Below are 15,172 nucleotides of genomic sequence, written 5' to 3'. Positions count from 1 at the left end.
TATATCAAGAAAAATGACTTATTTAGATTTGAATTGAGTCTGCACTGCAAAGCTTAAATCTACGTGAGTAAGTTTTTCTAAAAACAAATTTATTTTCCATTGCTTTGAGTTAATGTTTAAATAATCCAACATACAGTAATAGGATTGTCTATATTCTAATATAAGAAAACAATTATTCTATTATATTATGTTAAGTGTGTCATATCTATTTATCTTATTCTAAGGCCAAATATAGCCCCTTCATTAGGCAGATCATCCTATTGACCTGCTCAAAGTAAGGGCAAATGCACATTTTAAATCATTTTTTGCAATGTAAAAACATAGAAAGTTATATTCCTTGTTGCTTTGTACTTGTAACAGTGTAATGACAATAAAAGTTGAAAAAAAAAGAAGCCAAACCTGCAGCAGCAGTAGTAAAACCTTTCCCTCGAGACATAATAATGCATACTGGTTGATTAGAGGGCCAGTAAGCAGTGGTTAGGATCACTTTTATTGCTCAAGTCATTTCCAGCTTTGATATAAAAACTCTGCAGCAGTAGAGCAACCAAAGGCATGCATAAAAACAAAACAAAACAAAAAGATGGCTGCAGTTTTGAACCTTACATGAACAGAAGTGCTGGTTCTAAGAACACAGATAATCCAAAGCAGGATGGGTGGGAGTTTATTTGCATTAAAACACATTTTTTCACTGCTTTTATAATGAGCCCGGTCAACTACTGCGGTTTCAAAAAAGCCCAATAGGTTGTATAATTGAAAACAGCTCCAGGCTGACAGTGTAAGGACCAGCTGGGCTGAGGCTGAGATGACGTCGCTCAGACATAACTCAGTGTTTTACCCTGCAGCCTGGTGGAGGTGAGGGGAGCCAGTGGGTCCAGGAGGTTCTGCTACTGTGCGTGAGTCATGGGTGACAGCTGGATCCTACATATCAGACGGTGAATTTTCCATTTCCTCTCCTCTCATTTGTGTCTGAAACTATAGCTGATTCACTTGGTCAGGAGTTCTCTTTCTTCTAAATGCTTTCTCTACTGCAATGCATAATGAGGATACCATTCATGTGTTTGAGGCAGTGAAATATTTCTTAGCTCACATCTTCTTCATCTTTTTTTATGTATCTATCTATCTATCTATCTATCTATCTATCTATCTATCTATCTATCTATCTATCTATCTATCTATCTATCTATCTATCTATCTATCTATCTATCTATCTATCTATCTATCTATCTATCTATCTATCTATCTATCTATCTATCTATCTATCTATCTATCTATCTATCTATCTATCTATCTATCTATCTATCTATCTATTTCAGCTCAGTTTGCAAGTCATTTTTGTATATTTACAGACTAACAATGGATAAGGGGTGGACATCATTATCACTTTTATCCTTATCGTGATAATATCACCCAATATAGTGATAAGATTTGAACTGTGTATCTCAACTTACAAGTAAGGTCTGATACTTAGAGTGTTTACAGGTGTTTAACAATGACGTATCCTGCAGTACGGTTTACGTCCGGGGTTGTGGTCAGTAATGGCAGCAAAGCATCTTCAGACTGATTGTCTTCAATTAGTCCTTGTATGCTAAGCTAAGATAAGACAGCACTGTCTAAATATTTCCTGAGAAGTAGCCAGTCACAGGCAGATTAGTTTCCCAGGTTGGCTTCACCCTCAAAGTGACCAAAGTTGACATGAGCCACAGAAACAGGTCTACAGAAAGGTGGGAGAAAATATACTTCTGTTGGCTGCTTGGTGTTAGAGGAGAGACCTCATGTTTTACTCACCACAGGGAAGACTGTAGCATCCTGACTGGTGGTGAGAACCATCTGTGGTTGGAGGCCGGATTGGAGGTTGGAGCCATGAGCCGACACCGTGCAGCCTCCACTGCAAGGGGGGGGGGGGTGATATCAGGGTAAGAGTCAGACACAGGAGATTCCCACCGGGAGGTACCTGCTGTTCGCGTTAGCAACTTCTCTCCTCCTACTCACTTCCTACTGCTGTAAAACTCAGCATTGATCTGTTTCAGATGCCCCCCCCCACCAGAAGGAGGCTTCTGGGACTGAAACCAGAACAGGGTTTCTTACCTCACGAAGGAGCGTAATGGCTCAATGCTGCTGATGATTGGGTCTTTGTTGTAGGTGAACGGGACGGGAGCATGACGTTCCACTGAATCCACCGTCAGCTTCACCGGCTGCTCTGAGGGAACGACTTGTGGCGGCGTCCTACAGGTCAGCATGGTTGACGACAGGCTGCAGTTGGAACGGTACAGTTTATATATACTTTATAATTGAACAATTATGCTCTTTGATTAAGAAAAAGCATAAAAAATAAAGCAAAGATCGTCAAAAGTAAAGTGAAACCAGGGGAATATTTTTACTGACCTCTGGATCTTACAGCTTGCCTTCCCTATGGTCACCACTTGTTTGTTCCCAGTGTCCAGAAAGGCTCCTCTGATGGTCAACATGGTGTTTCCAGACTTTGGACCAAATGTGGGAAAGATGTCGTTGATCATTGGGTCCTGGATGCATGGAGTGAACAACAGTCCTTAACAGCAGCGCATAGAAGCAGGTCCACAAACATTCAGGACGGAGGCTCGTTGGCGTGGAAAGGAAGCCATGAGTGCACCGCAGGTTCGTGCACCTATGCATGTGACATATTGGGATCTTGTGGTGTTGAACCTGCACGTGTAATCTAAATAAAACTGCTCATATGAGTATTTACTCTGCATGTTACAGAAGAGAAGGTACATTTTCAACCGCTACTTAATGATGCAGCCACCACCGTGTTGATTGCACTGCAGTGCGTAGAAAATGATTCCAGCCCTTGGACTTAAAAAAACCAAAAAACTTTTTTTAATGTTATCATGGGAGTTTAGTCTGTATAAAGTGTGGCATATTTGTCACATGGAAGGAGTAGAATACATTGGTTTTATACAAGTCTTGCCACTGATTCTCAATTTGTCTTTAGTCTAGACTTTGACAAGGCCAGGGATGGATAAAAACGGTCCTTGAGGGTTGGGGGTCCTACGCCGTTGTATGTGTATCTGCTTCAACAAAGCTGACAGAAATAATGAGATGATTACCAGGACTCTGGAGAACCTGCACACTGAGGATGTGATTCAGCCATTTGATTCAGGTGTGCTGGACTTTAGGCTGCAGGACATTGGACCTAGTGGAGCAGAGTCCCAGGCCCTTTGCTTTAAATAACCCAGAGATTCTCAAATAGGGGAGAGCAGACAGTTTTGATAGTAACTTTGCTATTTTCTTGGATTTATTTAAATGTTCTTAGTATTTTCCCATATTTCAATCGTATAAATGTTTTTCTCAAATTTTTTTTTATAGTTATTTTTTCTTATTTCTCTTTTAAAGATTAAGTTTTATGAATTTCATTGTTTTCAGATTGCCTTTTACAGATCCCCTTCTCTTCATTTCTGGTGGCGGACTTTCGTCTGGAGAGAGGATCAAAGATGTATTTCTATTGGTCTGCTGGATCTTAGCAAAGAGAACAGCAAAGTGCAGCAAAGTGACTTCCTAAAATATTTTTTGTTACCTTGCATTTAATTTTTTTTATATCAATTTACAAAACATAGTCTTTGCTTGCAACAGTAACAATAAAAATCCTTCCAAACAACCTAATCATATCCACAATAAGTAAATATGATAAAATATTCTATTTCAAGTTTAAGTTGCAGTCAGTTTCTGATTGATACTGTCCAATTGTAGCTCCGTCTGCACATTTAGACCTGCAGGGAAATCTCCACCCCAGTCTGCAATCTTTTCCATGTTTGCATGCATCCATTTTTGCATAAACTGACCAGCCTCCTTGTCCACAGGTTTTAGTGGGTTTTATTGAAGAGCGTCAGAATAAAGGGGTTAGATGCTAATGCAGGCCACACTTGACAGGTTTTTATTTGTAGGAACCTCCTGTAACTTTCCTTCCATTTTGCAACCTTTTCTTCCTTTGATTTAGTCTCTCATGTGTAAAACCTAAGAAGTACTTTGAAGTTTCGCTTAAATGAAAAAAAATGTCTAGAAAGGTTATAAAATATGGAAAACGTAAAAGAATCCAACAAAAATTCTTCTCTGGGGGAAAGACGGAAACAGATAACTTACCACAAACTTGAAGCCTTCCAGTTTGGATACCTTGTGGCCACTGGTAACCTTCACTAAATGTCCGGATGGCGTAAAGTTCCCACTGAACACTGGGGAACACTGGATCTCAGTCCATCTGCAACCGACCCCCCAAACAAAACACAAACCAACCATTATTTCTTACCACAGCACCCAGCATTTAGCCTAATTTAATGATCATGCAGTATCCAGCAGGAATGCACAAAGACTCAATCTTTAGCCCAGATTGTGAGGGCTGTTTTTATTTTTTTATTCTCCTATAATAACGTTGTTTGGAGCAAAAAAGCAGCTCTTGAATGGGACGAGGTCCCAGTGGATTTGGGAGAGGGAAAAGCTTGCATTCAGTGTTTTTTTCCCCCAGCAATTTTTCACTTAAGGTGGTCATGTGTTGGGTGGGGGGGTGTCTGTGTGATTTTTTACATTCCTTCTTCCACACAATCATTCTTGCTATAAATGCTCTCCTACAAGGCACCAACATGCAGGTCCCGTTTTCTCTGAAAACCTCTTAGGGGTATCTTAAGGTGCTTAGTACTCTCTTCACAGAATGGCAGAAAAACCTGCATTTAGCCGACCTAAAAAGCCTGACACACACGCAAACACACACCTGTTGATACGGTCCTGTCGAGCCAGCTTACAGGTGGCTCCAGCCACCTCCACGTTCACCATCGAGGTTTTAAAGTTCTCTGTCTTATCGAAGCCAAAGTTGTGTCCACAAATCGTTACTGTTGTCGAGCCTCTGATTGGTCCTGATGATGGGAACACCTAAAGTGAATAAAGAGGAGAACCGAGCTTTAAATGCCTGCATCTTACACACAAAGTGAACTTTTAGCTGAAGGCCGCCTGAATCATTATATTAGATCTGATCTAAAAAGCACTTAAATTCAATTAAAGACGCACTAAAACGTCACATGATGTTCAGACATTTAGAATCACTTATTCTATTCTGTTTTGTTTTATTCTATTCTATTCTATTCTATTTTGTTCTATTCTGTTGTGTTCTAATCTATTTCAATCTATTTTATTCTAATCTATTCTATTCTGTTCTATTCTATTCTATTATGTTATATTCTATTTTATTCTGTTGTGGTAAATTTTATTATATTCTGTTCTCTTTTGTTTTATTTCATTCTCTTCTATTTTTCTAAATTGTCTACCTTTAATTAAGCTTGCAGGAGAACACAGAGACAGATGCTCTCAAGTAATTTCCCTGGTTTTAAGTCTAGTCTCTTGTCTTTATTGGCTAAGTTCAAATCAGGTGTCAAGTCGCTATTGACTGAAATATATGGAGTGAATTTTGTTCCATTATACTTCAAACAACATGTTTTGTAAAAATGTGATCCCGAAAAAGTCTTAATCAAAAGAAGGTTTTGAGAGCAACTTGTTGTTTTTTTCCTCAGACTGTAGACTCTGGTGATTGACTGTAGATAAAGTCATGACACAGACTTTATGTTTTAAAAGTTAAGTAAAGTAAAGGGTAAAAAATAAAAGTAAAAGTTTGTTATCACAAAACGATAAATAAATATATATCAATAAATATAAATAAAAGATAAATAAAAAAAGGACAATTTAAAAATAAAATTTCTCTAAAAAAATAGAAAAAGTTAGTAAAATCAAATATGAACAAAAAAAAATTAAGAAACAAAATCTGAGAAAACAGCAAAGTTATTCTAGAATTTACATAAACATGTTTGTACTTGCAATGAAACTTGTTTGGGACTTTAATACAATTCTTTTTTTTTAATGCATAAATATTTCCACATCAACGTCCTTTCATCTTTTAAAATTTTAAATTCTCTTTTTACCTTTGAATCTATTCCAACATGCAATAAAACTGTCGAAACCCTATTTATTTCATTTTGAAAATGAAAGCTATTTGAACAACAATTAGAAACAGATAATTTTTTATGTTTAGAAAGAAATAACAGAAAGACATAGAGCATCAATCAAACATGATATTGTTTTCTTTGTTAGAATATAGTTGACACCTATAAATCTTTTTCTAACACTTTCTAGTCCTTCAATAAATATATATACAAAATTCTTTCAAATTCTTATTTTGTGAAATTGTGCTTGTTATAGAGAAGCCAGTTCCAATGCAACCCAAGTCATTTTTTACAGTGTTTGGCTGGAGATACATCAGAGTCGAAGTAATTATTCTGCAGCCAACAAGAACAGTGAAGTAGCTCACAGTCCCCAGATGTCACTGGATTTCACCATAAAATATGTGCAACAGCTGTCAGAGCTGCAGCCTCTGGCTTACAATTTGGCTTGCTTTTATTCCCCTTTACATAAGCCGTTTGTGTCCTTTATCTAAAGGTCAGCGTGTCACTAGAACTCGCTCACAGACTAGGTGAAGTTTCTATGTTGGATACCGGTCCTAATGCATCCTGGATTCAAACCCCCCATGCCCTGCATTACAGTCAAAAACTTAAACCACTTCAACTTGGGTAATGCTCTCCATTGCATAAGATAAAGGTTTGAAAATGTGTCCAAGTTAGGAGAAAAGACTTAATCAAAAAAAGATAAATTCAAATCAGAAGCACTGTTTAATAAGCAGTCTGTATATGAGGCTATAATAGTCACAACAGGTGAGAGAGAGTGCAGATTTGAGTCATCAACAGGAAGGCTGAACTGAATGGAGCCAACTTTATTTGTCCTGATGACATTTCGAACACATTCAGCTATACTACCTGGTTGTTTAAAAATAAAACCCTGCACCATTCAGAAAAAATGAACTAAGAAACTGTGAAACATGTTTACCTCAGGGGCAACCAGACTTGCAAAAGAAACATTTTACAAGTCAAAGTTTGCTCTTCTATAGCTCATGAGGCAAATTTGAGTTTCACATCTCAGCTTCATTTAGTTTCTATATTGTCTCAAATGTTGCCTCCACTCTGGTGATCCAAATTCATCCAAAATAGACATATCTCTTTGTAGCCATGAATAAAAGATTTAATAAATTGCCTTTATGGCAAAATATTCAGATCTCCTTTTGCCTAATAATCCTTTGTTATGGTCCCGCCTAAATATTTCTTCTCTCACTGGAATCCCATATAAGGTGCTTTACTGATAATCATGTATTGAACTGGAAAAAATTTAAATGTAGATAAGTATTTTTTTCTTAAATAAGCACACTTAAATAAAGATAAGTGAGACACTTTACCAATGGAACATGACAATTTCCATTTAAAATAGGAAAAAACTGTTGCTTTGTCTAATTTCAAGCCCATATTATCTAAGTATCTTATTTTAATAGTAAAAATACTAATTTCACTGGAAAATCATCTTATTTACCTACTAAAATTAAGTGTAAATACACTTAATTTAAGAAATGTTGACTTATTTTGAGATATTTTTTTGCAGTCTGACATTCATATTTTTAGAAATCTAAATATAATCCAGAGCTGAGTTATGATCAGAGGATAACCAAACACATTCAATGGCTCAATATCTTGGCTATTCTTAAGAAAAAACAGTCTCTTTCTCTGCAGCTCAAAGAAATAATATATATTAGATATAATAAGGATTTTCAATAAAGGATTTGATTAAAGTCAAAAGCTTTGTAGAAATCTAAATATAAATCAAAGACTTTATCTTCGAAAAACAATTAATACTGCCTCGGCAGATGGCCGCTCACACTGAGCCTGGTTCTGCTGGAGGTTTCTTCCTGTTTAAAGGGAGTTTTTCCTCTCCACTGTCGCTACAAGCATGCTTAGTGTGAGGGATTGTATTGAGTCAATGAGTCGATGCAATCAACTGGTTTTCCTTAGATGGAGAACTTTGTATCAATTTGACTTTATGATCTGGTTGAACTGTGAAGTGCCTTGAGATGACATGTGTTGTGAATTTGGCGCTATATAAATAAACTGAATTGAATTGAATTATTACGTCATGAACCTAATATTTTTGTGTATAGTGTTGAAATGTTTTTATAAAAACTGAGCAAAAGTCCAGTCACCTCTGATTTAGGCCTGTTTTGTGGCTATGACTGAGAATGTGCACAGGCAACGATAGGATCTATTTCAGAGATTTAGGTTTGGCAATACCAGCCTTGCTAACGGTGCTGAGACCAAATACAAGATCCTGAGGTTTCCTTTTTCATCATGTTTATCTATTTATTTTGTATTAAAATCAGCTTTGTTTTTTGTTTTGAGCGTAACTGAAAAAACCCATACCTAGAATCTGAATATGTTACCATCTCCAACAGGAAGGTTTAAAATATTGATACCAAAGTCAAACTAAGTTAGAATTGCTATTGGCAGGTACAAACAAAAAAACAACCATCCAAAACACCCCCAAAGAACAGGATTTTTGAAAATAGGCACAAACTTTATCTATTTGCGTCTGTGATTTAAATTGTCCCCGGGCAGGTAAAAAAATTTTCAAGAATATTACGATAAGTATTTTCACACATCCTTGTTTTGTCTTTTGTGTGTTGAAGTGAATGCATGTTTGTTCATGGAGGTGAAGGTTTGAGAGTGCAGTGTGAGAGGGACAAGGCTTGCTATCCATGACATCTAAGGATAAGTCAGCCATATGTCCCACACAGAAGCTCAAAGCTGGTGCTCTTGATCAAAACCACAAAGGGCTTTACATACCTTAGTAATGACTGGCGTGCAGTTATCCTGAACCCAGGAGGATGAGCACTGGTTCCTTCTGGTGCAGCGGCCATCACACCAGCCGCATTGGGTCACTCTGGATGACAGCAGGCAGGACGTACAGGTAGTCAGCTGACCACAGCCTGGGCCAATCAGAGGGATCTTGGTGATCTAGGAGGGAAACAGAACGTAAAACAAAAAAATCGAAAAAATCCGGACAAAAAGCTTTATGACAGGAATGCAAATTAAAGTCTCTTCATTTTTTTCTGCTAAAGGGTTTGAATAAAACCCTAAATATGAAAACATACATTAGATTACATTCAATGACGACCATTGTATCTTTATTCTAACTCTACAAAGCAAACTATAAAAAACACTAACTCTCATTAATCTGTGACCCCCGCCTACCTTGTTCCCTGTGGCCATCAGCACTGCCCCCTCTGACTGGGGGGTCCTTGGCAGCACCACACTGGCAGTGACAGGATTGGAGTCGAGGGCGATGTTTACATGGGGAGAGGCATATCTGGAGAACAACACCTGGAAGAAAATGAACATTTTCTGATGCCTCTGCTTCTGATTTCTCTATTTTATTATTTTTAGCACTTATTTCTTATTCAATTATCAGCCAAACTTAGTTTTGGTTAAAGGCTTTGTCCCCTGTTAATGCAAACGATGTAAACAAAGGTAGAGGTTGATAAGAAATTTCTTGAACAGCTAAGAAAAACATCTGAGGTGGTTATTAGTTGTGTATTATTATTATTATTATTATTAACACTTGAAACAGTACTTGTTTCAAGGTGATCAAGAATCCCTGTACAGGGGGAGAAACACAGGATGTTCCATAGGGAAGAAAAACAAAGTAAACTCTACAAACAAGCAGGGCCTCAATGATTCTAGACAAACTAATAACTAACTTATTAATTAATTATATCCTTATTTACTGTGTCTCTCGAAATCTTCATTAATGACAGAAAGCCTAGAACTGAAATTATTTTTGTTCAGAAGGGAAGTCAGGAAATTAAGCGTTTTTTTTACGTTTTAAACTGTCTTTGTCTTTTCTATTCTCAGTGTATTTGAGCCAAAAGGAAGGTCAGATGATGGGATTTTATTCACTCACCACCTTTTCATTGCTGCAGAGCTATGCTGATAAAAGCCAGGATTAATAGAAGTGGGACGTATCATATGCAGTCTGTTCAATAGAACAACTGAACACGCCAGAGGACATCAGGAGGTTATTGTCACGCTGTGCCAGCACACCTTGACATGGAGCAGAAAAGTGATCCACAAAATGTCCTCCCTGTCTGGGTAAGACCTACGCTTTGTCCAATAAAGTTTGCTGGGAATTGTGTAAAAGACTATTTGTCATACTATGTTTTGTAAACCTACATTTGAGGTGATCTTCAGGTCTTGGGAAATAAGTTATAAGGTCTATCAGATCTTAGGGAAAAGAGTTGTTTGGTGTCATGTTTCAGGAAACAAGCCCTTTTTTAAAATCAATACATTTTTTACCCAACTGAACGGATATTTACATTTTCTATGACCCAAAATTAACTTTGCAGATGTTTTTGGGTGAGCAACTATTTTTAACATCTGCTGGTTGATTAAGATTTCAGAGAATTTAAAAAAGAGAAATGTCGTTAATGACACCTGAGACCCAATAGGTTAATTCTTAAAGCTGTAAAACAGAAATTTTTCCTAAGACCTGATAGCTTTTTTTCTAATTAACTTATTTCCAGGGACCTGAGGATTTCCTAAAATGTACGCAGTATGAACGGCTGACCATCAACCATATAATTCCAAAATCTAGCCTTAGTGGAAGAATGGTAAGGGAAGTGATGGGTGAAAGAAGTTCATAAGTGTGTCTCTAGACAGCAGGAAATGTGAAGGTCATAACTGGACTTCTTGACCTAAAAGGCGAACACAGCACAAAATTATGAAACAGTCAGAAACTCCACCTGAATTTTGATATTTTTTAATTCTCCTCTAAGACAGTTTGTTCTTGTTTTTCTTCAAGTGTTTTGCTTGTGTGTTATAGGTGAAATAAAATGTTTGACTTATGATCCAATCTAAGTGCACCTAAATGTTTTTTTAACAAGATGACTGAATGAAAACCTGTCTCCTTAGATTGTATAAAATACAAAATCTTTCTCCTTCTTTACAATTCCTAGACAGCTTTGATTTGGGCTAATATATAGAAATACAAAGAAACACAAAAAATGTTGTACACCACTTTATAATAGGACTACCCTAACAGATGGCTAATAAAGAGTGAATAGATTAATCAGTAAATGCTTTATAACTTAGTGATACATGTTAACTATGCATTCAAAATGCATCTTGCTTAATAGATAGTGACTTAGTCAGAAACTTTGAATATAAGCTACATTAGATGAACAGCTGAGGTAAAAAAACTGGTCACTTTCTTTACTCACCCTTCATTAAGACATACAAAAATCTACACATGAATCACTTAAAGTGTTTATGGATCAATTAAAAAGTTTGCACTAACCCAGGTTTTTGTTTTTCTTTTGCTGAAGTTAATATTTAGTAATCAGTGAGTTTCAAACAAGTGAAAGTAACCTGCTGTTAACAGGAGTTAAACATCAACCTAAGTTTTCATAGCATAAGTTTACACCCCCACAGGCATACAATGAAACTACCTGGTGCAAAATGTATGACTTGTGGTTATGCTGCTGTTTTTGGCCTTGAAGCAACCAAAACCACACAGGGCTAATAAAGGGGTATGTGGTTACACCAATAATGTAAGCCCTTTCTGAATTATACACACACCCACATTCACTTGCACACACACAAACTAAAGTTGTAACTTGTGTCAGGGGTTACTGGAGGCTGTGAAACCGATAACTGTTGCATCCTCTGCCTCTAACCTACTCTGCGTCAGGGCATCCAGTAAAAACCTGACCTACTCAACATAGTAAGGCCTACATGTACTTTTTCTCAGTTGTCTCACCCACAGCTTTGACCCTCTGCCTCCTCTGCTCAAAAATCCATTGTTTCCAGCATCATTCCCCTCACTGCTTGAACCTCATGATCAACGTTAGCTTTGTGACAGCGGGGATAATAGGTGGCTTTCCGCAGGGGACGAGGCCACACAACAGCCATCTCTCTAGAGGTAATAGTGGTGTAAATTACAGCTTATTGTATTAAGGAGGCTGGGGGGGAAGTTTGGCCTATAAACACTGGCGCTGTGTTATTCCCACAGTGGGCTGACTGAAGTTGAGGGAACACTTCCTGAGTCAGTCTACAGGGGGGGAAACAACGTTCCTTTTCTTTCACTGCCCCTACCCTATGTTCCATCTTGCTATGTCCGCTGGGAATGACAAGGAAACTGAAACACATGAAGAGTTGACAGGTCCTAACAATGAAATGAACGTCGATGGTGTAGAGCAGAATGTCTCATAGATTTTCTTCTGCATAGCTTTAGATGGAGACGGCAGGTGGCTGGGGGGTCATACGGTGAACATACATACCACAGGAGAGCAGTGAATAGAATACTGCAGTCACTCTAGTTTGTAAGTGTCCTTCTGGATGCAATGAAGCATCTTAGCGACTTGGAAGTAAGAGTTTACTAGTAAAAGGTGCTTAGTCACATTATATGCCTATATAAACAAGACCTAAAAACATTTTATTATGATAGATTAGAGTTAAATACACCCAGCATCCATCCCAACAGTGTTCTGATAGTCATTTTAGAGTCTACATAGAATTCTAGCACCAGGTTCTACAAGGAGTACCACAGGGCAATCAGAAAGCCAGATGGCGACAACTGAGGTAGTGACTTAATTAAGCCTGTCTGTCCGGCAGTGCCTCAGTACAGCGATAGCTCGGAGTTGTTAAAAAAACAACCAATATTACCTGAATAAACGGTAAGCAGTCATTCTAATTTACAGTGAATCATCCCAAGAAGCTTGTTTCAGAACATTACAGGGATACGGCATCAAGGTAAGAACTAATCAATCAACCGACCAACATTAGACACAAAAGCAAACAAGTTATACGCCAGCAGTATGGCATCTTTCAGATAAATTTTGTATGCGGCCAGAGGGAGTTACTGGGATATAAATTTAAACAATATCACATAACCTAGGAACATAAGGATAAATCTGATCCCTGATATAAGACAGAGTTTGATTATTTAGGGCTTTGTATGAGAGAAGAAGGGCTTTCAATTCTATTGTGGATCAAAGTAAGCCAGTGAAGAGAATTTAAGCTAGTAGCCCTACCTATAACTTTAAGAACATATGGATTGTTTATATACAGATTCATCAAAAGCTGGAAGTGTGGTTGAGTCTTAAAAGTTAGAAAAAATTTTGATTTGTTGTGTTAGCAGTCGTTGTTTTACTACATGTATTCAACTTAATAAAGGAAGTTGGATAAAATTGATTCAAGTACTTGTTACCAACTGAAGCAATTTATTTAAGTTTGAGCTGCATTTTAATTTTACAGTGAGTGACGATGTCTTCCCTACAACTAACTCGTCCCGATTTGTTTTTATTGTCACAGCTTTTTAAGTAGATTCTACAATGCAAGACTTTAGATTTGCTCTTATATGAAGTGATACCTAAATAGTGCTTGTGTGACACAATTCCAGCTCTGGTGGGTATGTTGGGTTAGAACTTTGCTGCTACCCAAAAGGTTAAATTAGGGAAATTTACATTCCACCTTTCGTTAGAGCTTAGAAAGTCAGCTGTTGCAACTGGGACCAGTTTTGTGTACGCTAATGGTGGTGGTGAGGAATTGGGTAGAGAAAGCCCAACTGTGAGAGGAGTGGAGTGCTATTTGACTGTAAAGGATAAACACAGCAACAGCTGCACAGGGACCGCAAAATGCCGTGCGAGGAAATATGTTAGAGAAGCCCGCCGTTCACCATTAACGTGCCGTTCAGCTTGTAGGCCCCCCTCGCACCCCGCTGCCGCTGCCTTTACACCCTCCCTGCCATGCCTTGCAGCTGTCAAGGCTTTTTTTTTCTCCATATCTATTTTACTTATTTCATACATGTCTTTTATTTCTTGAGTTTCAAAAACACGTGATGTAATTTGGCTTTTTTACTTTAGGTGGCCTTCATTCCATTTGAAACAGTCCACATGAACCCGATGTGCTGTTCTGCAATAGAAACAGGGGGGTAAGTAGAAAAAAATTGAAAACATGGTGTTATATAGAGGATTCTTCACTGTGATCTGATAAAACGTAATCAAAAATGCGCAACACACCACTTGCATTCACTTGAAAACAAAACACCACTTTTGAGCTGTATAATAACTAAAACCTGGAAAAATAGTTACCCTGCAAAGCTATCCTCCGAGTTATGAAAAAGCTACACACAGCTGATGAATAATAAATGTTCAATTTACCTATTTATGAAAAGTAATCCCATGTCAGATCTCAATATTTGCTCCTTACATAAGATCCCAAAAGGCCACAATGTCTTGTCAAAGTAAAATCTGTTTACAAAGTACTATCCAGATGTTGAAACCTTAGGATTTTCTGGGTAATAATTTGGAGTTCTTACAACGAAGAACAGATTTGTAAGGTTTCAGATTCACACCCTGCTTCTGTTTTTTTAAACCCTTAAACCCTTAATTGGAAGTCAGAAGTGTTGTTTTGACAGACCAAGCATTTTAGAAAAATCTACTACTTAAATTGGTTGCATGACAGCGTTTTAGTTACACAATGAAAAAATTACTTCAAAATCTAAACTACTTAGACTACATAGACTTGAATAAAAATAGCTCCATGTTGAACAGAGATATTTTAGGTTGTATTCTCACGGAAGAATCTGTTGATTTGGTTCAGACCAAAAACTGACTTTTTTGTACTTTTTTCAAGTGGACTTTAACTATGACAACAAAGCCATGCATATAACAATGGTTGCTCCATCTGGTCTGAAATATTTACGGCAGGAAAGACCACAAAACCTGAAATGAAGTAAAACTAGTCTTGGAGTCCTTCAGGCCATACCTCTGTTTTGCATATTTATGTTGTTATTAAAGCTGCAAAACCAATCAGAGTGTCTAGAGCAGCTAATTCAATGTTGATTTCAAGGCCTTTTATTTAAACTTCTGTGACGGTTTTGAAAAAAGCATCATTCAAGTCGAGGAAGCTCCACCACTTGCCGGCAATAGACAGTGGAAAAGGTATTACCAGTATTTTGATATTACTTATTACTATGTAGTATATTAACTTGTATATCAGCTAGTAAATTAATAATAAAAAAGAAACAGATGGACAATGTTAATGTTTTTGCTTTAAGAATTGCCTTAAAATATGACTAATTAAATTAAAAAAAATTCTGTCAAACCTGAGCTTAGAAAATAACCAGACTTTAATTATTATGTAATCATTTTGTTTTGTAAAACCTTTAGTTGTTTAAATAAAGAAAAGAAAATTATAATCACAGCTGCCTGCACAGGCTTTTTCCAATC

At 37.3% G+C, this 15,172-nt stretch overlaps 1 protein-coding gene across 3 annotated transcripts in view; it reads right to left on the bottom strand.

Annotated features, from left to right (window-relative positions):
- The window catches only part of met (MET proto-oncogene, receptor tyrosine kinase), a 103,051-nt gene that overhangs the window by 41,030 nt on the left and 46,849 nt on the right, over positions 1–15,172 (bottom strand). For all 3 annotated transcript variants that reach the window (XM_038280476.1, XM_038280477.1, XM_038280479.1), the window contains 7 exons: positions 9,138–9,266; positions 8,730–8,900; positions 4,736–4,893; positions 4,114–4,228; positions 2,383–2,519; positions 2,086–2,250; positions 1,786–1,885 (listed from right to left, as the gene is read on the bottom strand). In XM_038280476.1, the coding sequence (XP_038136404.1) occupies positions 1,786–1,885; positions 2,086–2,250; positions 2,383–2,519; positions 4,114–4,228; positions 4,736–4,893; positions 8,730–8,900; positions 9,138–9,266 (975 nt within the window). The remainder of the gene's footprint in view (positions 1–1,785; positions 1,886–2,085; positions 2,251–2,382; positions 2,520–4,113; positions 4,229–4,735; positions 4,894–8,729; positions 8,901–9,137; positions 9,267–15,172) is intronic.

The sequence above is a fragment of the Cyprinodon tularosa genome, unplaced genomic scaffold (genome assembly GCF_016077235.1).
Source record: "Cyprinodon tularosa strain WSP-4 unplaced genomic scaffold, ASM1607723v1 ctg160, whole genome shotgun sequence".
Classification (NCBI taxonomy): Eukaryota; Metazoa; Chordata; class Actinopteri; order Cyprinodontiformes; family Cyprinodontidae; genus Cyprinodon; species Cyprinodon tularosa.
This window is presented reverse-complemented; position numbering and strand designations above follow the sequence as displayed.